General features: G+C 44.4%; 1 protein-coding gene across 2 annotated transcripts in view; it reads left to right on the top strand.

Annotated features, from left to right (window-relative positions):
- Nucleotides 1-13682, top strand: part of LOC135909346 (golgin subfamily A member 6-like protein 4) — a 63121-nt gene that overhangs the window by 48800 nt on the left and 639 nt on the right. For both annotated transcript variants that reach the window (XM_065441293.2, XM_065441292.2), the window contains one exon: nucleotides 5848-6057. In XM_065441293.2, coding sequence (XP_065297365.1) covers nucleotides 5848-6057 — 210 coding nt within the window. The remainder of the gene's footprint in view (nucleotides 1-5847; nucleotides 6058-13682) is intronic.

Raw genomic sequence — 13682 nt, 5'->3', positions numbered from 1 at the left:
TAAAGGGCCTAAGTTAGGCCTTAGAGCCCGCACGAACGCTGCGCATTGCGTAGTCCAAGGTATTCTGTGCGAATCTGAAGTGACACGTGCAAACAGCTGACTCTTATACTTTACCCCCCCCCCCCAAAAAAAAAAAGAAACAGACGAAGTTCTCGTTTTTAACTATTCCACAAAAATTAACATTGTGTATGCGTATGGAAAAAGAACTTATACAAAAACCGCTCTTTCAACGATTTCCCTGTTGCCCATTTTGCGATTGCACTATATTACCGCTCTCGATGATATTATCGTTTTTGCGCTAACGCAAAGGTTGTCTCCAATTGTGTGTTCGTTTTATACCCGTGAATTCATGTTTGTGCGCATATATATATATATATATATATATATATATATTAAAATTATGGGGTTTTACGTGCCAAAACCACTTTCTGATTATGAGGCACGCCGTAGTGGAGGACTCCGGAAATTTCGACCACCTGGGGTTCTTTAACGTGCACCTAAATCTAAGCACACGGGTGTTTTCGCATTTCGCCCCCATCGAAATGCGGCCGCCGTGGCCAGGATTCGATCCCACGACCTCGTGCTCAGCAGTCCAACACCATAGCCACTGAGCAACCACGGCGGGTGGTATATATATATATATATATATATATATATATATATATATATATATAAACGAGAAGAAAGGGGGTTAACCAAGGGGCCCGATATTTATTAGTCACATCATGAGAAGCCAACAAACACTGACACCAAGGACAACATAGGGGAAATTACTGGTGCTTAATAAATGGAATGAAGAAGCGGTAAATAATGGAAATTAAAGTGGATGAAAAAACAACTTGCCGCAGGTGGGAACCGAACCCACAACCTTCGCATATCGCGTGTGATGCTCTACCCATTGAGCTACCGCGGTGCTGTTTCCCCGTCCACTTTCTTGGGTATTTATGTGTACTAGTAGAACCCTGGGGAGTGTTAGCCAGCGCCACCACTCACAGACCACTACTACTACTACTTATGTGTTCTACTAGTACACATAAATACCCAAGAAAGTGGATTGGGAAACAGCGCCGCGGTACCTCAATGGGTAGAGCATCGCACGCGATATGCGAAGGTTGTGGGTTCGGTTCCCACCTGCGGCAAGTTGTTGCTTCATCCACTTTAATTTCCATTACTTTAGCGTTTTTTTATTTCATTTATTAAGCACAAGTAATTTCCCCTATGCTGACCTTGGTGTCAGTGTTTGTTGGCTTCTTATGATATGACTAATAAAAATCGGGACCCTCGGTTAACCCCCTTTCCTCTCGTTCATATATATATATATATATATATATATATATATATATATATATATATATGTATGTATGTATAGAAATAAATATATATAGATATTCGCATACTAAATCACAGCACAGGTAGTGCGCCACAAAACTGCTGTTTGCGTGTGAGAAAAAAAGATTTCGGTCTTTCATTGCTTATACACTTCAGCGGATTAGACCCCGAGAAGGTGAGAAGGAGGCTGACCCACATGGTACAATCTGTGTGTAGCCAAAAGAATTTTAGTGCAGCTGGGTACACACCCCAAGAGAGGAGGACCTGCCTGAAGCTTAAGAGCCTGGACAAACTGCTGTTTTTGCATAAGAACATGTAGATTATTGCTTTTTGCTGGCCTTCACAAAGTCCTGTTTTTGTGGCATCGTTTTCGGATGATATCTTTTCATGTCACTGCGTGTTATTTTAAGCGAAATTTCTATTTTTATTTCATCAAAAGGGAGGAACCTTTTAGCTGGGATAGCCTGAAGCATTGTGTGTGAAAGCTTCTTGATGTAATTTATATTCTACGTCGTCTTTACGTTTTTGTGTCGAAGTTAGAATAAGAACGATTTGCATTTCATCTGCTTTTGCTTCCTGTGCACCTTCAACTTTTTATCTTGCTGCAACAAATTATTAATCACGAGCCTGTCTTAAAAATTTGTGTAATCATTATTGTTTCCAACATGAAGTGCACTGAAGAGGATTAGAGAGAATGACTTGGGTTTGCTTCCATCTGCTTTTTCATTTTAGTTTTGCTTTCACGCTTTTTTCATGATGTTTTATTGTCGCTATACCTTTACTGTAATGACTTTTCATGTACCACCTAAGCAAATACTTCATTTATATTCTGGCGTATTACGTACGAAAAGCATGATATGATTATGAGGCATGCCGTAGCGGGGACCGGATTAATTTGGACCACCTGAATTTATTTCACCTGCACAAATATTTATGCACTCTGGCATTTTTGCATTTAGCCCCTTTCAAAATGCTGCCACCACGACCAGTAATGAAACCCGCGTCCTTGAGCTTAGCACCGCAACAGCTTGACCGCTAGTCTACCACTCCGGGTAAAGCGAAATGTCAATGCATGCATATACCGAATTTTGCGTCTCATCGCCAGCTACAAAGGACAAGGCACCAATAACAATGATTATCATCAACAAATTTTCTCCAACGTGCCCGGGCCAGGCCTGGTCATGCATACGCGGGCCCTGGGTAAGCTGAGTAATGAACACCCGGGCCTAGGCGGGCCCGAGCTGGGCTCGGGCTTGGTATCATGGGCCCGGCTGGACCCGGGTTTCATAAAACGGGCTCGGGCCGTGCCCGGGCCAAACATTAGGCCCGTACAGGGATTTAGCTGGAGTGACGATGATGGTACGACGGCGATGACGTGACGACGACTATGTGAGGAAGATTGGATGATCACAGTGGGATGATCCTGCTATAGTGACGATGGTGTGACGACGTAACGCCGATGCTAGAATGATGCTGATGCTATAACAATGAGGTCATGACGACGATAGTTGGAAGAATAAAATAACAGAGCTGGAATGACGACAGTGGCGCAACGACAAAGGCATGACGAAAATGGAAAGACAACAGTGGAATCACTGCGGCAAAACAACGAAGATGGAACGATCACGACGGCACAATGGTTACCCTGTTACGACGACGCAATGGCGACTGTGGCATGACTACAGTTGAACGATGACGGACTGATTACGACGACTCGAAGATGGCTGCGTGATGTAGACGATATGACAACAGCGTGACAGCGACAGAGGGAAAACGGCGGAAGTGTGACGTTGGCACAACAACAAAGAAATTAGCACAATGGCATGAAGGCGAACAAGTGACGATGCCGCAATAACTACGGCTTTTGGTGTTGGAGCTCACGTGCACGCTCCCGTGCGTCACTTGCCACCACGGGTCGCCTTAATTCACACCATCCACACTACGTCGAGTGTTTGCTTGCGCTATGCCAACAATTCGGACCGCCTAAATACGTACTACGACTCGATGTCTGTTTGCTTCCCATCCGCTACCGTATGCCTCCCTAATTTCCATTATATCTCTTGTTTGTTTGCACAATGTTCAGTACCAGCCAATCAGGGCGCCTTAATTCACACTTTTATATCTGGTATTTGTTTTCACTACGTCCGGTACCGCAGGTCAGCTTAATTTGCGCTGTATCTGATGTGTGTTTTGCACTACGTTCGGCTCAGTGGAACGTCTTTTTTGCCCTATATAGGGTGTTTCTTTGCACTGTCTTATACTGGCCCGTCGGTTGCCTTAATTCACACTAAATGTTGTCTTTACTAGCCTGGACGCCCGTCTGGTTAACCTCCCTGCCGTTCCTTGTTTTATAGCGTTAGCCTTAGAAATGTCAAAGTGAGCTAAAAAGTGTATGTGTGTGAAGTGTGGGAGGCTGGCCATGTGGTAACTATATATAAAGTGCAATTGGCGGTGGTCTGCTAGGGACCACCGTAAGTTGCACTTCGTTCCTGGTAGAGGGAGGACGTGTCTCGGGTGCGCGACTGAACAACACTTTTCAATGTCGTTAACGCGGCTTAAATCATGGATCCAGGACCTCAAAGAGGCGCGACCTAATGCTAGCTCATTTCTCTCGCATTTATCTCAAATGGTTATTGATCTTTTTTCTCTATATCTATTGTGTTTACTTGCACTATGTCCGGCACCGGTCAATTGTGCAAGACTTTATTGAGCAGGAATCACAGTGAATTCGGCAATAGCTTCGGCAAGAGCTACAGCACAAGACAGCAGCCAGCAACAGGTATGTCGATGGAAGAGGCAAAAAAGGCTTCGCTTTAATGAAATACGGGAGAGCGGGCACCACGTCGGTGCACATCGCTCAAGGCGTCTTCAGGGCAGCTCATCAACAGCACAATGAAGTTCATTGCTCGATGGACGATGAAGCTGGCTGTTACATTTTAGAGCCTTGAACATCACAACGGTGACGATTGCCGAGCTGCACAGCACACAGGAAATTTGGAACTAAGCTTCAGAGACGATGGCGAACAGGACGAGTCTTAGCAGATCACTATGCATTTGGAATATCTCACATTGAATTGAAGAGAAAAAAATGAGTGTAAGCGAACAGCACGCAGGTTAGCCAGACCAAGCCAGATTAGCTTCCCTGCACGGGGCAAGGGGGAAAGGGCTCTCAAAGATAAGAGAGAAAAATAAAACATGTTCACCGGACGGTTGAAATGAAAACCTCAGTGCACGTTTCTGCTTTGCTTGTGCAATTCTAGAAATGTTTCAAATTTTTGCCTTTTATTATATATTAGGCTGTACATAATTTCATTTCTGTATTGAAGTAGCTGCAAAAATAAATGTATCAATATGTGTCTGCTTTATTTCAACCTTAATAGGCTTTTGCATGATATTTTGAAGAATTACATTAAATATGACGTTATGTGCGTCATTCAAGATATTCTAAAAGCGAAGCTTTCTGTGCCACCCTTCACCCCCCCCCCCTCCCTCCCCTGGCTTTTGTTTTTTGCCGTGGGTGCTGCTGCTCTCTTGCAGAATAGCTCAAACGCAGCGAATCAGTAGAGTCTTTACTTTATACCGTTCCAGTTATCCTGGCTGCTAGCCTTGTTTTCTATGTAATTATGCAGTGATGAAACAAATGACACTTAAAATCCTCGTTTCAACAACTGTACTTCATCAACAGCGCAATTGAACTTTGCTATTGCACTAGTATCTCCAGGATCGGCCCACTATACTCGGCGCACCAACCATGGATACAGTGTCATAGCAAAGGAGACCTATCCCGGACACAGTATATAATTGCGTGGTCACGAGGGTCAGGTGGTGGCGGTCCTGGGTCTGGACATCTTCACTGGTAGGCAGCTAATCAGTATGGTGCAAAACGCTGTGCAGAATTTAGTCAGATGTAAAGCACTTGTTTAATCGCTTCACGAAAGCTTCGGTTCTCAGATTCTAACATGTGGCTTAAGTCTGTGTGATCTTTTTTTGTTGAAAATTGTCCCCAATAAGGAACAACGACAACAAAAAAGCTGTCTTCAGCCTGATTATTTCTTACCTTCTCGCTTTTACGTGTAGGTAGACGTGTGTAATAAGAAGTGCATGACATAAATTCGCACTCCCACTTAAGACTTCATATATGACGCGCCCCGCCTTGCCATCACGCCTAAGCCTAAACCCCGTATCCAGAAATGCATCGCAACTTGAAGCGCATGCTTGACTTTATCTAAATGACGGCTGACGTGAACGTGCGCAGGACGCTCATGGCGTATCCTTCGGTGCGTTCACGACTGTTGTCGAAGATGGAACCTCTGCCTCATTCAGTAAACGCAATATTGACGTGCGTATGTTTCTGTCACGATTATCCATTTGCTACATACCGGTTGCCGTCGGCAGAGCATTCCATGTTATTCGGGCACGGACAGACGACGCTGAGCATTCGTAACGATGGGTGCCATGCTCGCGAAGATGGGCGAAAGGTACCAAGACGCTCTCTGTAGCTAGGTGGCGAACTCGCAGGAGACCATGTTGGAGGCTCGTCTGGAGGCAGCGCTAGGTGACCGTCTGGCAGACCTACAGAAGGCGCAAGAGGCTGCAGATGGCCGCCAGAGGCTCCTGGACGAGGCCGAGCCGTGGTCACCGATGCAGCACTTACAGGAGCTGCCCCTGCTGAGGAGCTCCAGGGACGCCCCCTTCCGCTGGGTGCTGTCAGGGTACCAAAGGCTGAAGGTGAAATGTGCTTCACAGAAAGGGATGACGGTGTTTTCATCAACCTTTTTTTTTTTTACTTTTCGAAAACTTGGACAAATGTAACATTTCTAACTTAACGTTTGCATGTATACAACACGTTTCTGCTTGTAAGGGTCGGTTAAAATATGAATTGATATTTCCGTTAGCGGAAAGCAGATTCTGTTCTCACCTTCTCTAATAAGGTTATATTTACGTCATGCGGTTCGCTTAGAAGACTACCTATGTGTAGGACCCAAGACAGAATTACCCACTTCGCACCATATTTTAGCATTTTAGTGATATAATTGTCTTGGCCTTACCTTGCTCTATGAAGCGAATGTGCAGCTTTTCGGTGTGCGAAAGTCGTTACGAAACCGCAGTGAAAGGCCTTCCTTGTCATTTATGCTGCTAGCATATAGAGCGAATGTTTTTACTTTCTTTTTTTAAACAGTGCCGTTGAGAGTTGGAAGGTTCATTTCACTCCGCATGATTGCTTTATTGTATCACCCAAACACACACTTCTGCTTCAGCAAGCACATTTAGGCCGGTGTTGCAGCGCAGTCATTGCGCAGTGCCGCGTGAACGCCACGCGCAGTGCACCGGACAACGCCAAGCAAAGACAAGTTGCCGAAAGGGCGTTACTGTTTTGCTGTTCACTCCTTTGTTATCAGGCTGAAAAATAGCAATAGGTGTGATAGATACACAATTGCCATGGGGATGCCTAAACGCGGACGGCAGTTACGTAAGAAAAGTATTGTGAACGTAGATATGGAATATCGGTACGCGGGTTCTTTCTTATTTCGTAGTGATCTAAATAAGGCCACATTCACCGGGAACGAAACCTATGATGCCTTACTAGGCCGCGTAAAACGATTTTTGTTTTATGCGCGTCACCATCTTGAGCTGTTACGCGAAGAATTTTTTCGTTTTGTGCGCAGCGACGCCAAATTAACATGGTCATAGAACTACAAACGTGTCCGCACAACCATTTTCATGCATGTAAATGTATTGTCGCACCATGCATTTGGTTGTTACCGATGGAAGACGGCAGGGTTAACAGTTCAAGACGGCAGCACGCAAGCGCCCCTGTAAAATAAGAGAACATCAAAATTAGATTTAACCGCTCTTTGTGCGCATGCGTGAGGAGCAGTCATTTCTAGGGAAAAAATGTGGGGCCTTTGGTCCAGGAGGGCTGCTGTAGCCTACGCACTACGAAGGCGAACGTTGCTTGCTTCGTTCATCCTTAGCCCGGGCGGCAGCAATGAGTGCGCGACTGGCGCGGTGAAGAAGTCACGCCCGAGATGAGTTTGTTGCATTTGATTGCGACTTTAGCATATTAAAATCAGATAATCTCAGGGGGATACGGTAGGAACTCAGGTGTCTTTTAGGGCGACAGCAATTGCAAATCATTAAGTCATGCCGATGCATTTTTAGTGCAGTTGAGCATATCGCACCCTTGAGGATATTCGTGGGAACGGGAGCAGATTATTAATTGAAGTGTTTACATTTTACAAGGAATCTTTGTATGGCGAGCATTTCATGCATTCTTGTTCTTCGTGAACAAAAACTATCACCAATGGCTCAAACCCCCGTAAGCATTCATGCTTCAGTAAGCTAGCAAAAATGCAATAGCTCATAGTCCCGTAAGGAAGAGGCTACAAGCACTAAGCAAAGGGAAGCGATCCATGCCCAAATTCTTTCTAATCACACATACAACATACAGAACAACATGTTGAAAGCTCTCATAATCAATGGCTCATACCCCCATGAGCAATACCTCACACTCCCGTCAGCAAGCAAAAATTAAATGACTCATAGTCCCGTAACGTTCATGGCTACTCATTTTGCGTGAATTAGCTGCGATGACACTACCCCTGTTGTCGTTGTAGGTGATTTCAATGTGGATGTGTCGGTACCGAAAACGGAGTGCTTTACGCGTTCCGTGTTGCAGACATATTCCTTGCGATGCCACGCCGATCCGGCACAACCGACTGCCCCGCGGCGTACGTGCATCGGTTTGACATTATCAAAAAATGTGATTGTGGTTGCGAGTGAAAAAGTGACCACTGATAAAGACAATAAATAAGTTCTTACCTTAGTTCAAAATTATGTGTCACCTCCGTGCCGTGTGCTAAACAGCTTCGCTGGTCAACCACCTTCACATAGTGGAATCGCTCGTGATTTTCAATGTGAAAGTAAGAAACGTTAACGTCGTCACACAATTTCCTAGCCGTAGACCCTTGTGAAAGTTGTACAGCAACACTTGTCGACTTCGTCGTACGATTCATAGTGATAAATAAACGCGTACTTAATCCCCGGAACGATTTTGTATATGGGCCACGCTAGGTTGAAGTTTATTTACCACATAAGCACCGATGCATACAAGTGGTGGGGATGGCAGGATAAAAGCTGCATAACGGCAGCTTGATTGGTCCCACCTCCCCGTGAACAGCAGAGAGCAACATGGCAACGTATTCGTTGTACATAGTTGTGGCAAGTTTATTATGTACACACACTTTATATATATATATATATATATATATATATATGTATGTATATATGTATAGTGTGTGTGTGTGTGTGTGTGTGTGTGTGTGTGTGTGTGTGTGTGTGTGTGTGTACGCATGTATATATACAGCAAAAGGAGAAATGACAACTCTGAAACAGCACAGAAATACTTTTCAAGTGACAAACCGAAAGTTAACATTGACAGACGTTTTTGCAATAATGTGTTCTTGGATATATGACGTATGTTTTTTATCATTTAGATTGCATTTGTTAGGTGTTGAGGGGAGACAGTAGGAGAGTGCCTGAAGGCCATAATTAGTCCGTGGGCGTGGAACTGCGGAGTGTTCAGTGTATCGATTTACGCGTAAAGCACGATTCTCCTACAAGTTCGCGATGTTTATGATATGATTAGTACCATTAATCATGTCACATTTAAAAGAACCAATAAGTTGTTACTCATGAATGTCGTCAACTCGTAAAATTTTAAACTTCCGGAATATATCACGCGCATGTGCATTGTAAAGTAAGTATGAAATAGCACGTAAGGCGTTCTTTTGAAGTCAAACTAGGGCTCTGTAACGTAAAACTATTCCAACATGTTCGTATTCTAATCTCCTGACGTCAAATTTGCGTAACCGCCGACGCAAGCAACGGGCGGTCACCCGCAGGTTTGTCTGAACAGACCAATCAAACGCTCTCCTCGTTCATAGAAGGTAATTTTTGTTTGTTTGAAAAACGAATAACATTGCCTACACTGAGCGGCTTGTCCTATCTAATTGGTTGACAAGAGGCGAGGAGCAGGCTGAAGTGCCACAGCAGTGAAAATCGATAACCGCGTGAGGAGGGTGGTGCCGGCGCCTGCGATTGGTCCGCTTTCCCTAACTTAGCTTGCAGTGGCTGGTAGAAAATCGTGGCGACATGCAACGGAAGCTTGATAATGACGCCAAAAGGCATCCTCATCAAAGAAGAGTTGGCAGAACGAGTTCGTAAACGTGCCGAAAGTGCTCGAAAACGTAACACGGCCATGCAAAAAATTTTGATATACGGAAATAAACCCCTCCTCTCCAGCAGCTGCGAGTAGCCACTGCCTGAGCGATCGGCGGCAGCCATCTTTTATTCCTTTCGGAACGGGGCAGCCTGCGGCTATTCAGAAAAAAAAAAATCAGTTTTGTTCGGCATAATAATGCATCTTTAACGCGCACAGGTCACTTTGACGCGGTGAGTTTTCGCGGTTTTGTCACGTCGCGTGACAGGCAGGTGATATAGGTGCAGCCCAAAAACATTTGGCCGATCGCCGAGGGCTAATGGTAAAAAGGCGTCGAGTCAGACATAACCATTCTTATGTTGTTCGGTCAAATCATGCATAATCAGTGTGTACACGTCATATCAGATAGGGAGCTATCGCGGTTTTTGTGACGTCGCGTGACAGACAGGTGAAGTGGGGGTGGTCCAAAAGGTTTTCGAACAATCGCGGAGGGCTGATTGCAGAATTGGAATTGAAAAGTTTGTAATAGTTTTACGTTATAGCGCCCCTAAATTACCTAACGATCTCTAGGTACTACATGACCAAACGAGGTTACAATGGTGCATGTGAGAAGCAAATAGTGCGTTATAAACCATAAGTTTCTATGATATTGGTAGCGTAAGGACGAAGGTAGCACAAGGCGGACGCATGGTTCCCGAAGTGAGAAAGACAAAGACCAAATGTCGCTGTTCTTGCTTGCGCTGGCGCTTGGCTAGAGTTGCTCGGCTGCTCTCTGCACTGGACCCGACGGGACTGCGATTCGCGCTAATATTCATTAAACCTCGTAGCACTACTAACCTATGACATCTCTGCATCATACCTTACGCTTTACTAAGTTTATTTCATAAGTAATTGGTACGGTGGTCCCATAGCATCAGTTCATGAAAGATAACACGTAATGTTTTTGCGAAAGCGGAAAATTCTATTTACGTGTAATAGAGTGTGTGGCACTGAGTGAGATCACAAGGCGTGGACTTCGCTCTAGAGAGAACCGCTTTTGTCTTGGAGCAATTTGAATGAAGAGAGTTGTTTACCGACCAGTCATATATATTTCCCAGTAATTCGTTTGCCAAATTCATGAGTTCATCCTCCTTAGTTGCTGAGAAGAATAAACTAGTATCATCTGCGTGAATAATATAGTTAATCGAATCATCAATATTCAGAATGTCATTTAGACAAATGATAAATAGAAGTGGTCCCAATATGCTACCTGGAGGCACACCCTTATTAATAAGTTTAAACAAAGATAATTCTTTATTTATTGATAGGCATTGCTTTCTGTTGGTTATGTAACTTCTTATTAAATTTAAAACTATTCGGCGTGTACCATAACAGTTTCATTTTTCAAATAGTGTTTTATGGTTAATTCTGTCGAAAGCTCTTGCGAAATCAAGGAAAACTCCCAATGTTAGTTTTCTTGTTTCTAGGTTTCTCAAAATTAGTTGTTTTTGCTTAAGAAGAGCAGTTTATGTGAAGCAGCCTGACCTGAAACCATAGTGAGATGGTGTTAAAAGAGAATACTTATTAAAGAAAGCAGTCATCCTAAGGAGAATAATTTTTCTAAACTTTTTAAAAACAGTGGAAGAATTGAGATTCGTGTATACTTACTCAATTTGTCTATTCCTCCGCCTTTGTGCACCGCAGTTACCCTTGCAATTTTTATCTGTTCAGGGAAAATGCTAGAGGTTAAGGAGATGTAAATGTGAGTTAGGTAGGGGGTGAACAGGCCAATAACGAGAAGAATTGGTCGTATTTTCAATCCATGCAGATCCTCACTTTTGTTTCGCCTAAAGGTTTTGAACACATTAAAACTTGAATGTCGTCAGTCTCATCAAGATACAAAGAATGTGTAAGGAGACTGAATACATCAAGGCATCTCAATCGTAAGTGCTTTCAACTCGCGACACGAAGTAATCATTAAATTGGTTGGCTAGGCGAAACAAGGACAGCAATCGCCCCAGCCACGTCCCGAAAAGCTCTGAAGGCCTGCGAGCACATTCTTTGGGTGTCTCTGTGCTCTTACTGCGGCACGAGATGTGGCGGCAACGTGCACCCCATGACGCAGGCCGCCTTGCAGTCTACTCCTACCTTGCGGCGAAGCAGACTGTAGAAAATCGGCACGATGCAATGCGATTGAAAACACGTCCACGTTCTAGAGGCCTTCGTCGGTCTTTCTTGAATGAAAACACGACGTACGCCTGTGCCCCTTACATAAAAGATTGGTAGAAAGTCTGGGAACCTGCGTTCAGTGCGTTAAAAATAGAAAACGTTATTGATGCAGCTGTACAGGATCCTTTAAGAAACTGCAATTCAGTGGTGGCTCTGTGGAGCTGGATCTGGCCCTATGTAAACACAGCTGGTTCATCAGTCAGGCTGAAGAGAACTATTTAATCCTAATATTACACCCCTCTGTTTGTACATAAATTGTGATCAGGCAGCGAAAAACGTATTTCAGTATACAGTGAGACTCTGTCTTATTGCTTAACGCTTATGTGGCGATCCGGAGAGCAAAAGGTGAGAACAATGCGTTGTGACAAAGCAAGTCTTCTTTCATCCGTGTAGTGAAACCTGCTGGTTTATTATTGGTGTAACGTCATTGGCAATCACTTTCTTAGGCATAACTTTTACTGCAACTTACCGCTTCTGTCGGTGCGAGAGCTTCTTTACTGGAAACAATTTTGATTTATCAAATCAATTAGCCATTTTGTAGTTTCACAAGCTTTTGTCTCTTCTTTAGTCTTTTCTGTATATGTAAGAACTGGTCCAATGCATAGTGTGCGAGAGTCTTCCATCAGATTTAACGGCACATTACACCTCGAGATATAGCTGACACGCTTCCAGAACCGCAGGAATGCACGTGGTTCAGTGCAGGCGAGCACTGCGAATTCAATTATTTTTACGAACAACTAGCTCTTGCTACTCACAGGGCTAGAACTGCAAAGTGACTTAGCCGGCCGCTTGTGACGCGTTTCTTGGCATAAACGTGTCGTGATCTGCGCGTACACTTGCAGAAACCAGTTCGAGCATGGACACCTGCATAAAAAGTTTTATATATTTTACGTACTGCACGCGGGTGGCCACACTTTTTATCAGTGTTTTATAACACGGGCACAGGCGTACGTTCGTTTTCATTCAAGAAAGAGGGGTGAAGACCGACGAAAAGGTCTTGAACGTGTATGTATTTTCTATCGCGTCAAAAATGCCGGTTTTCTACAATCAGCTTTGCAATGCATTTGGGTTACGTGGTCAAGCATATGAATTGTATTGCATCGAAACATCCGAAGGGTGGAAATGGGTTACCGTCACAAAATATCGTGTGATACTCGCGCGCACCCGTCGTCACGCCTCCTGTCACAGTAGAAGCCCGGAGACGCCTAATGAATGTGCCGGCAGGCCTTGCGAGATATTTCGGATGTGTCTGTGGCGACTTGAGCCCTTGACTCCTCCACCAGCGCGCCTAGTGTACAAGATCGTAACGGGGACCAAGTACACTTCTTTAACTATACATGCGGGCACGTGCCTCAGAATCACTAGGACAACGTAGTCGATCAGTGTTACTGTACAGAGTTCACAGGGGTCTACGACTAAGGAATTGCATGACGACGTTCACTGTTATTTTATTGAACAAACGGGTAAACTAAGTGGTTTTAATTGAACGAAGCGTTTTTGTAAATCGCTACGGCGTAACGGTTTGTCGGCGTTGCTGTACAGCTCTCCCACCAGCTACGGCCATTGAATTGCATGACGACGTTCAGTTTCCTTACTTTCAGATGGGAAGTATGAACAGTTCAATTAACTGTTTACGTTGCCGCGAATCTCCTGAAGGGTGCGTATTTCTCAACTGCCCTAGTAAACGATACATCAGAACGACGTAATCCATCCCTATTAATGTCGTCAAATAAGACATCTAAATTCCAATCGTATCCCCCTGCGAGTGTCACATCTTAATGAGCTAACGCCGCAATAAAATTCAATAAACTCGCCTCGGGCGTGCGTGGTTTCCTTTCGGCGCTAGCCACGCATTCTGTGCTGGCATCTCGGCTTGCAATGAACGGAGCAAATAACGTCCTTCCCCGTAGTGTCTTGTCGAACC

Source organism: Dermacentor albipictus, chromosome 1 (genome assembly GCF_038994185.2).
Source record: "Dermacentor albipictus isolate Rhodes 1998 colony chromosome 1, USDA_Dalb.pri_finalv2, whole genome shotgun sequence".
NCBI classification, from domain to species: Eukaryota; Metazoa; Arthropoda; class Arachnida; order Ixodida; family Ixodidae; genus Dermacentor; species Dermacentor albipictus.
The sequence above is the reverse complement of the archived record's forward strand: the minus strand, read 5'-3'. Positions and strand labels throughout refer to the sequence as shown.